This window comes from Poecilia latipinna, unplaced genomic scaffold (assembly GCF_001443285.1).
Source record: "Poecilia latipinna isolate Pla-1442-1.1 unplaced genomic scaffold, P_latipinna-1.0 Scaffold390, whole genome shotgun sequence".
NCBI lineage: Eukaryota > Metazoa > Chordata > Actinopteri > Cyprinodontiformes > Poeciliidae > Poecilia > Poecilia latipinna.
The window spans coordinates 15,633-25,954 of record NW_015113006.1 but is presented as its reverse complement, the minus strand read 5'-3'; the positions used below and the strand labels follow the sequence as shown (position 1 = coordinate 25,954).

The window sequence follows — 10,322 nt, the reverse complement described above, 5'->3', positions numbered from 1 at the left end:
TTCTGGTTTTCACCCCAAGGGGGGGGGTTTTTTGGGAAAATTTAAAAAAAAAAAAAAAAAAAAAAAAAAGAAGAATGTAATAAACTAAAAGAAACTTATTTGCACAAACAACAAGGCTTATTAATCTCCAAAAGTAAAATTCAAGCACTTTTCACAGTGTTCAAACTTTTCCAGCACTACACTTTGGAGACAAAAGCAAAACAAATGAACTTAAGAAATCCATTTCAATTATCAGCGAGGTAATACAGCAAGATTTTAAGTTACAGTCCCTCTCACACACACTTTCTACAAAAACAACACACTAATTAAAAAGATCCCCTCATTTCAATAACTGTTTAAAGTATAAAATAGAAAAACGCTCTAAGTCATCGAGCCAGTAGGACAAACAGTCCAAACTAATTTTAAGATAAACAACCTTTCTGCTCAAATTAAACAATACACAAAGAAAGTCACCAAAAAAATCTCTTAAAAAATATTCTCGCTAAATTCTACGGGATTTAGCAAAATGTAATAATTTTGGTGATTCTAACTTAACCAAAACAAGAAAAGTTTAGTCTGATTTAACTGCAATAAAAAAAAAAAAATCATAAAAAAGATTTAACTTAATCACAAAACTGTGCAGGGTGCACATAAAGCATTTTCCAAACCTTGAAGGCACAGAATCAGAATTTTTAAGGAACCCGAATCAAAACATGTGATCCACAGACTCACCAATCTTTTGGAAGGAGAAATGATGCTTTTGCTCGGAGAGGGAGAAGCAAACTTGATGTGCGAAATGGTGGCGCTGGTTTCTGTGAGACGAGCCGGGCTGGAGTGAGTCGGTCCTCGCCAAAGGTTCACCTCCTGCTCCTCTTCCTCCTCTTCCATGTGCTCCTGGGTTTCGCCAAGCTGCTGATTTACGTCGTTCAGGAGGTCCAACACTTCCTCCATGGACACAGGAAGCTGCAGAGCGACACGTTAGCAACGAGACTCAGACACAGGGGTAAAAACAACAAGGACAAATTTATCAAAATCCAAATGAGGAAATTTTATGACTCAAACTTGCAACCGACCCTTTCGATGTCGTCTGCGTTGGCGTTGTAGATTTTTGACAAGTAGTTCCTGAACTTCCTCAAGAAAGTTAAACACCTGTCTTGGGTTTCCTCCACGCCGTTGCTGGCCTCCTCTGCCAGCCGCTGATAAATCTGCAAAAAGTAATAAAAATAAAAGTTGTTCATGACCAGATCTGGGTAGCAACCAACTACATTTACTCAGTTACACTTACTTTAGTAACTAATTTTTTTTTATTACTTTTTGGAGTATATTTTACTGTGCTGTACTTGTTTTGCTTGAGTAAACTTTCTGGATACTTTACTAACTTCACTAAATGAATGCTTTAACCAACACAGTCACAAATCTGTTTTTATTCAAGTTTCATATTGATATAAATTGATTTGGTGAAAATATTTCATTTGCCCGATTTTGTTATTTTATGTTACTTTCTTTTTTGTCTTCAAACTTTCACATAACTTTATAACTTGGTCCATCTGATGATGTAATTTTAAATATTAAATGACTGATGTTTTTAATAGTTACCCAGACTTTTTACTAAATACTTTTTCACTTCTATTTGAGAAAAAATATGTTTTTGTAGTGTTATTCTTTCTTGAGTACAATTTTCTCATCCCAGAAAACTGTAATAAAAACTGGTTCATATATTTCGTAAGAAATAAAAATAATAACAGTCCATCAAACAAACATTTTAAGAGGGTTTCTTAACTTTTTCTATCTTCAAATGTCATAATTTTTCACTCATATTAAAGGTTTTGGTCCAATCTGTGATTGAGCATCGTTACCAGTAAGGTAGACTTTCATAATAAAAGCCTCTGCTAATAAAAACAGGTTATAGGCTGAGATATAATCTATTTATGGTTTTGTCGCTCCAGAACCAGCTGTGTTTATTATTCCAAACTCAGAAATAGCAGGAGAGAGTTATTCATTACTGACGGTTTCAATGAATAATCACATCCTGTCGAAAAGTGGACGAAACACTGAATATTAAAACAGACACTGTTGATGTTTCCAACAGCAGATCATTACTGTGTCTCTGCTGCCAGACGGAAAATTATCGGGTGTCAGAACCTCGACTCTGAAAGCGATCTGGAGCGAAACCCAGTCATTAAAATCACACAGGAAGAGGTGATTATTAATGTAACCTGGAAAATAAATAGAACTGATTATCTCCAACTTTTGGAAGCAAAGGTTTGCAGAAACTAAACTCTACAGGAAGGGCTCCAACGTATTTTTGATTAAAGGTTAAGAATTGATCCCAGTGGTTTACCTGCGCTAAATGCCAGATCGACGACATGTTGTTGATGCTTTCTAAAGTCGCGATCGCCTCCTCAGTTCTGCCTTCGATGTCCAGAAGAACGGCGTACGCGATTTTCGCTTCATCTTCATAACCTTTCACAGCGGAAATCTGTGGACATAAAAACACACCTAACATCAGCAACAAGAGTTAGCATTTGAAGCTTTTCCTGTTTAACCCAAACGGTGTCGTCGACAACGCATTTTTACAAGCCAACTTTGCAGTACTGCAACTCTGGGATACTTTGCGCTTTCCAGCCGATATCGGGTCATTACGGTAATTTCACTCGCGCCTAGAAGGGAGCATGTTTTACTTTGGTTCACGCTGATGAAACACTCTTAATAGACAGTAAATGTCTAAATAACTGCTACATATTAAAAGCTCCAGCTGTTATGGAGAAATGGACAAAAATGTTTACTCACAGGACATTTAGAGAACTTTGTACAACTAAACTAAGCAAACATACCAAGGCGGAGATTTGAAACTGAGATCATAAAAGGTAAAAAGTGAAATTCTGAGTTTGATGACGACCTGAATGTCCTTAGAGGCGAAGTGTATGAAGAGAGGGTCCAGCGGTTCTGGTATGCTTCGTCTGATTTTTATTTTCTCCAGCAGCGGCATCACAACCCGCCAGTAGTGGACGCTGCGGCCGACGTACTCCTTCTGGTCGTAATACGAGTTCATGCCATCGCCCTGCGTTAATAATTACAGTTGAGAAAACATCAAGAAACATGTTGAGTTTCCAAACTGAAAGCGTTTAGACTGAGCGTACCGTCTGGCTCAGACTCTGAGCCCAGTGGATCATCAGCGCCGGCTGGAGCCCGTGTTTCTCTCCAGCTCTCAGCGTGTTCAGGCCGTGTTGCACAATCATCCGCAGTTTGGCCGACGTACCGGGACTGCAAGGAGGCAAATGTTAAAACTGAGCTCTCAGGGTACTGATGAATGTAAATTAAAGAAAAATCTCTTCAAGCACTGGAAAGAACTGGGTTTTAAAATGCTACTTCAGCAGTGATGCACTTCTTTGAAAAGAAATATTTAACTTTAAAACAGCTAACGCCTTTTAGAGAAACATATGGAAAGAGCCTGAAACAAAAAAAAAGGAAAATATAATTAAATATTTAGCCAATTAAAAACAAAAAGGAGTTTCGCCATCTGCAGATTTTAAAGATAAAAATTACATTTCTGACACTCACACGGCTCGTTTGTGGATGAGGCTGTAGACGGCGCCCCACCACTCCCTCTGCCGCTGCGTGGCGAGGAGGCGGAGCAGAGGAAGAGGAAGGCAGCGAGGCTCGAAGAGCTGCTGCCGCGGGCTCAGGCTGCGGTTGATCCTCGCCGTGTCCTGAAGCTGACAGTGGCTGCAGAAAACCACGCCGCATAAAAACGCCTGAACGGAGCAAACGGAGGACAGAGACGTTTAACACACAGTTCCCAGTTTATTGACAAAAAAATAAAACAATAAGTCTGAAAAGTCCTCAAACTTGCATTTGTTATTAGACCATTTTCATGGCATATTAATGCTAGAACACATTTTTCCTTACCACTGGAACTGGAAGACATTTTAAATGTCTAAAATAAATAAACAACAGAAACAACAAACATAATGACTTATGAAGCCTCTCTAAACAAAACTGTAAACAAACCAAAAGAACCTGTGAAGTCTGTGACAAAACGTAAAAATTGACGTTCACAGATCAATCTGACTGAGCTTGAACTCTTTTTGCAGAGACTGAACGAACTCCAGATGTGAGATCTTCCTTCCACTTCACTTACTGCTCAATCAATAATCAATCTGATTTAGATCTCCAGACAAGCTGATGGGCTCTCACCTCCAAGTCCAGCAGGCAGATCGACTCCGGCGCGTTGGTGTCAAGCTTGGACGTTTCCAGCGTCAGCCTGGGAAACAGCTGCTGCAGCCAGTCGCGCATGGGCGGCCTCTGGTCCAGCAGCATCCACTGCAGCCCCAGCCAGCTCAGGTGCTGCAGCTCCCCGCCGTGCAGCAAGATGGAGCCTAAAAACACAAAAAGTCATCACTCTACAGGAAGACAACTTCTTCTGGATGCTTTGATCCTGGAGGGACATTTTAAAGGTTTGTACCTGAGTCCCACTTGACCAGGTTGGAAAGCTCTGGACCCAATGAGCTGAGCGAGTGAATGTCGTCGTTGGCGATAAACGAGGACGCGGGGGAAGCCTGCGGACCCCAGAGGAGCTCGAACAGAGACTCCTGACCGCTACGGTTCCCAAACGCCTCCACCACCTGCACACAAACACGGTCACTACCACCAGGGGGCGCACACGGCTCCCACTGCGAAATTCAAGAGCGTTTCCAGCACCAAACTTTGGAGATAAAAACAGTTTAATTCACTATTATACAATATCATTTATTACTGTTAATACGTTTTCTGTATTCGACAAAGTAAACTAAACTATAACAAAATTTTACGTTTTGAAATGTCTCTGACCGGTCCGGGAACAAAACACTAATTTAACAACAAAACAATTTCTAAGTTAAGAAGTATTTCAATCTCTGACAGCAGAGTTTTTTATTGATTTATTGATTGTCCAAATTGGTCCAGAGTGTCAATATACTTTATTTTTGTTCTCATCTATGCTTTAGCGTTTGCCTACCAAGATGGCGGATCAGTGGAGCGGATCGTTTCCGGTTCAGACTTGTGGGAGCTATGTACAAATCATTGAGCCGATAGGAATAATAAATATGTTAAAAAATAAAAACTGTTCTTGCAAATTTTTGTAAATAGAAATAATTTTGGTAACTCTAGTTAGCCTAAAACAAGAAAAATTAATCAGATCTAACTTCAGACGGTGAGAAAAAAAAAAAGTCTTTGTATACCTATTCTGAACTGAAAAAAACGTTTTGCCCAAATGTTAGATTGGACTTTATTACAAAACTATGCAACTTAAACATAAACACTTTCAAGGATTTCATAGCATTTCTGCAAATGTTCATAATTAAAAACAATAATTCGCTAATAAAATGCTTTCAGCCTTTTGTCTTAACATCAGGAGTAAAATTCTGTCAAATTCAAATTTCTTTGCACATTTTGTTAAGACATACATTTGGATAAATCAGGACAGAAATAAGCCGACCTCTCTTATCAGAGTGAAGGTGTCGGCGCTCAGGTTGAACAGCATGTGTCCCGCCTGACTCTGCCGGTCGCTGGCCAGTAGCTCCAGCAGCTGCGGCGCCGACTGGTCCCTTTTGGTCACTTTAGTCTTTGGTCTGGGAGCCTGGTGCAAAACAGAGACAAGAAAATGTAAGGAAAATGTTTTCTAGACAAGTAAGACACTAAGAATTAAGAATAAAGCCCGTCTAAAAGCTTTTTATTAAAATATAAGATGCCAAAGTATTTTAAGTTTCTGTACATTACAGTAAATTTGAGGACATATGAAGAGAAATTGACTATTATAATTTTATATCTTGATCATAAGCAGAATTTAGGTAAACATAGGTTCAGTTTCACTATTTTACTAATGATTCAGTCTATTTTTCTATTTTAAGCATCAATTAAATGCAAATGAAATGGTCATGCTAATGCAAACGTGCATGAACAGCTTGATACTCAAAATCCTCAGAATCGTAAAGCATATTTCTGAAATAAATCCCAACCAAAAAAAGAAAACATTTCCATAACATCTATAATTTCTAGATTTTAATTTGATTTAATAACATTCAAAATATTTTAGAGCTAAATATTGAACAAATTGGATCCGTTCACATTTATTTTCCACAAATCATAAAACATAAAGAGAATAAACATAATAAAAAAAGTACACAAATTTAAAAAAATATAATAAATAAAACTAAAATACAGTAACTAGCTATGTGATATATAGATATGTATATTAAAAAGAGTGTGTTCAATAGGTAATAAAGGATAATTTCATGGTTTTTATACCATCTGGACTGAGATCAGCTTCATTTTAAAATCTATAAATTCAGGAGGTTTTTGAAATTAATCGTTTTTCAGACACCAAAAAAACATTAACTAATTGCAGAAAAACATCTAGGTTGTTTTCAGAAGCAGTAAAGACACAAATGAAAGTACAAAAATGTGCAAAATGTGATTGTTTTCTTGAATAGCTACATTTGGGTAATATTTAAGATAGTTTCCTTTTTATGCATGAAGCAACACCTAGCTCCTCCTCTAATGCTAAAATCTAAATGAACAGAAATGTAAATGAAATCCCTGTAAATGGTTTATAACTGCTTGAGGTCATCCATCTCCATGTTTGGGTCGGTACCGGAGCGACTCTTGGGTACCTGGTATGCCAGCAGGTAGCAGAGCGCGGCCAGGTCGATAACGGCTCTCCAGGCGTGCTGCCGGTCCTGAGCCATTTTCAGCAGCAGCGTGGCGGCATGCAGGTACAGGTGAGCCCTCATCTCCACAAACGCCTCTAGGAGTTCATCGGTGAAGAGCGCGGCGACGCCGCTCAGCGCCTGCATAGCTTGGTCGAAACTGAACAAAAACGCGAAACAAAAATCAGTTAAAGTTATTCTAAGTACTAGTTTTAGCTTTATTAAATAGCACCATCCGTAGACAGGTGTCAACTCTGAAACATTTTATAGACTTCCCAGATCCTCAGTACGTATTATTTATTACATAATCACATAATATTTGTCTCATGTTCTATCAAATAATTTGGAGCCAAACTACAATGACGCAAGAAATAATGTTTTAGAAAAGCTGAATGAACCAAGCTTTGCTAAAATGAATCGCATCCCTTCAACTTCCTCATTTTCTCGCATTAGAACCACAAACGTTTCTGCTTTTTATGTGAAAGGCCAACACAAAGTGTAAAGTCCACCTGATTTTTATTTAATTTCTGTATAAATGGTTTAATTTGCATTACAAAAGAGATGCATGTTGCAATAAGCAAAAAATCAATCACATTTACCAGGTAAATAATTTCCATTTGCATTATTATTATTATCCCTTCCTACTAAACACTGGAATACAAAAGGCTTTAATCTGGTTCTCTGGTCTCAATTTTTTGTGAAGTGAAATTTTGTTTACAGACACTTTTTGGTTTGTTTTGTTTCCTTATTTTGGATATTTAAAATGTCTTCCAGTTCCAATGTCAAATGTTCAACAGAATTTAAAGGTTACTGATCTTGTAGATGCCATTACCATCATGTTACTCGAAAATGGTCTCAAAACAACAATATTATTGTACATCATAATAACTTCTGAGACAATTTGAACCGCTGGGCCTGACCGACCTCCTGAATGCGTCGACGCTTGGCTGCACGCCGCTCTCGGATAGTCTGATTCGCAGCAGGCTGCAGTGCGCCAGCAGCACTTCTCTTTGGAGACGTCGACACATCTTCTCATTATTTGAAACGCTGGGCTGATCCAGATACTCCTGAAAGGAAAAAGAAAGCATTTATATTTAAAGGTGACCCATTGTGTTTCCCTGAACAGGTTAGGGTGGGTCTATGTACAATACAAAACAGGTTCATTACATTTAAAGCCTTTTGTTTTTCCCATCAGTCATATGAAGAGCTGTTTTAGGGCTTATTTCACTTTAAATCCTAAAAATATGCTGGCCACGCCCTCAACTCAAAGTTTACACTTGCATGTGAAAATGGCTGCAAAAGAGGCAAAATTATACAGCTGAACATCTTTGAAAAGAATTAATAGAGCCTCCTGCACAACCAACAAGAATGCAGCAATCAGCTTCTGGATGGCAGGTCAACAAGAGAACATCCAGCAGCCATTGTACAGCACAAACAGCTGAAAAACAGCTGACCAAAGCAAATGTGCTGGAGCGCTGCTTGGGTTGCTAGGTGACGGACTGTGCCTGCTCATTGGTGATGTAACATTCGGGCGGTTTTTGAAATGGCAAATTTTTCAGACACTAAAAACAGCTGGTTTGTTTTTTTTTTCTGTAAGAAAAAAAACAACCCTGTTTCTAGAAGTAGCTGAGACTCAGAACGACAAAAAATGTGCAAAAATATATAGACCCCGTTTAAGCCCTCTTCTTTTGTTTTGTAAGTTGAAACAGGTGTTTCAACGATCCCCAAAAAAATAAAATAAAATAAACAGAAAAATTTAAATTACAGATGTTCCACACTAAAAAAAAATAAAAAGAAAAGAGAGTCAAGTCCTGACCTGTAACGTGTTCAGCTGCACGTTGTACCAGTCCAGACTGTTGCGCAGCAAGCCCTTTTTCTCAGTAGCCAGACAATGTTCGACAGCCTCATCCAGCCGACCATCCTGGCAAAACAGCTGAACCAACTTTACATTCACCAGAGCGTCGGCCGGCCGGGCTGCCAGCTCAGTCTGGAGGAGGTCGAACAGCTGGTTCCAGCCCTGCTGGCCCTGACGGCTTAACAGGCGCTCCTGAATGGACACAGACAGTCGTGAGAACAAGGCAGCTGTTGATGCTGGACTTGCACAGCTGAAGGGCTATGGAGACGTTTCACTGGGTAAGAGCAGCTCTCACCTTTAAGTTGAAGACTTCTGGGCTCCCAGGCATGAGCTTTGCAGCTTTTTCCACCCAGAACTCAGCTTTGCTGTCGCAGTCTCCCTTACCAACGAACAGCTCGGCAACTTTCAGCACCAGGTCTCTCTGAACCGGGTTCAGGTCCACCGAGCGCTGCATGGAAACAGAAGTTAGGCTACCTTCACACTGCAGGCCTTAATGCTCACTTCTCCTTTTTTTTGTGAAGTCTGATTTTTCTTTTTGCCGTTGTCGGTTGTGTGGACTACAAAGTGTCACGCATGCGCAGTAGGGGGCGCAATAACGACACATAAAGAGAACTAGTGTTTTGCCAACCGCCATTAAAAAAAGAAGAAGTGCTCAGTGTTTGTGGAAGTAAACATGGATGCTAATGGTGGAGCATATCTTATGGTTTTAAAGTTGATATCCAACTTAAACCTTATTATTGTCTGCCATGTTTTCTGTTTTTATTCCTGCTTGCTCGTTTCAGGACGCAGAATAGTGAGAATAATATTATGAATACGACCTGCCCGATCAAGATTCAGATCACTTTTGAAAAAGATCGGATACCTATTGGATATGCCAGTGGCCTAGGTCGCATTCAAAAAAAATCCCAGGGTTTCACCCAGTATATTATAAGCCTGGCGGGCCACCAGGCTTTACTTGCAGCCCCACCAGGCTAAGCATTGCTTACCAATTCTTTGTTTTTTATCATTTGACTTTTTTAAGACTTTATAGTTGGGATTTAGGTATTTTAATAATCTCTTCCAATAACACATAATTACCCAATAATACTTTACATTTTTCTGTTAAAATTAAACTTTTTGTTTTACTCAAAAACATGGCAGATTGCTGAACGACTGCCCCATAGCACCCCTACCACTGGGCTTAGTAGGTTTGCTGGGGGAAACCCTGAATCCCATCTGTGTTGTTCAGACTAAATAAATACATAAATAAAAATAAAAATTGGATTTGGGTCACTTTATGCTGGGGCTCAAATGTAGGGCTGGATAATAAATCGGTTATATATATCACATGATCAATATCAACAGAAAATGTTTGAATATTCAATAATTTCACTGAACTCAAATCCAGAACCAAACAGCATTCTGGGGGATGTAGGCAGAGAAAATGGCCAGCTAAGCAAAATAAGTGGCATCAACTCATTCACTCTTTGGTTACCTAGCAACAATCTGTTAAGTAGCAGGCAGTTTCAAGGCCCCCCTTCTGCTCCCCACTTCGGTTGCCTAGCAACCTGTTGAGTAACTTCTGCAGCAGCAGTTTAAGTTTTCACCATAACTCTTTTAACAATAAACAGTGTGGAGCAAAAACTGGATGAGACAGGAAAGATCACAGCACCAGTTTAGCAGTATTTCAAATATTTAACAGAAAAAACTAATCAATAATAATCGATATCGACTGGTATGAAACACTTGTATCGTGATACGTTTTTCAGCCATATTGTCCAGCCTAATTTATCAGATTTCTCTTTAAGTCTATGGCTGTTGCA

General features: G+C 39.1%; 1 protein-coding gene across 2 annotated transcripts in view; it reads right to left on the bottom strand.

The window, feature by feature from the left end:
• ranbp2 (RAN binding protein 2) overlaps nt 1–10,322 on the bottom strand; it is a 37,012-nt gene that overhangs the window by 18,678 nt on the left and 8,012 nt on the right. For both annotated transcript variants that reach the window (XM_015037041.1, XM_015037042.1), the window contains exons 4-16: nt 8,816–8,968; nt 8,482–8,712; nt 7,590–7,732; nt 6,630–6,825; nt 5,456–5,596; nt 4,445–4,604; nt 4,177–4,358; nt 3,541–3,734; nt 3,120–3,243; nt 2,879–3,040; nt 2,321–2,458; nt 1,053–1,184; nt 712–942 (exon numbers count right to left, since the gene is read on the bottom strand). In XM_015037041.1, coding sequence (XP_014892527.1) covers nt 712–942; nt 1,053–1,184; nt 2,321–2,458; nt 2,879–3,040; nt 3,120–3,243; nt 3,541–3,734; nt 4,177–4,358; nt 4,445–4,604; nt 5,456–5,596; nt 6,630–6,825; nt 7,590–7,732; nt 8,482–8,712; nt 8,816–8,968 — 2,187 coding nt within the window. The remainder of the gene's footprint in view (nt 1–711; nt 943–1,052; nt 1,185–2,320; nt 2,459–2,878; nt 3,041–3,119; nt 3,244–3,540; nt 3,735–4,176; nt 4,359–4,444; nt 4,605–5,455; nt 5,597–6,629; nt 6,826–7,589; nt 7,733–8,481; nt 8,713–8,815; nt 8,969–10,322) is intronic.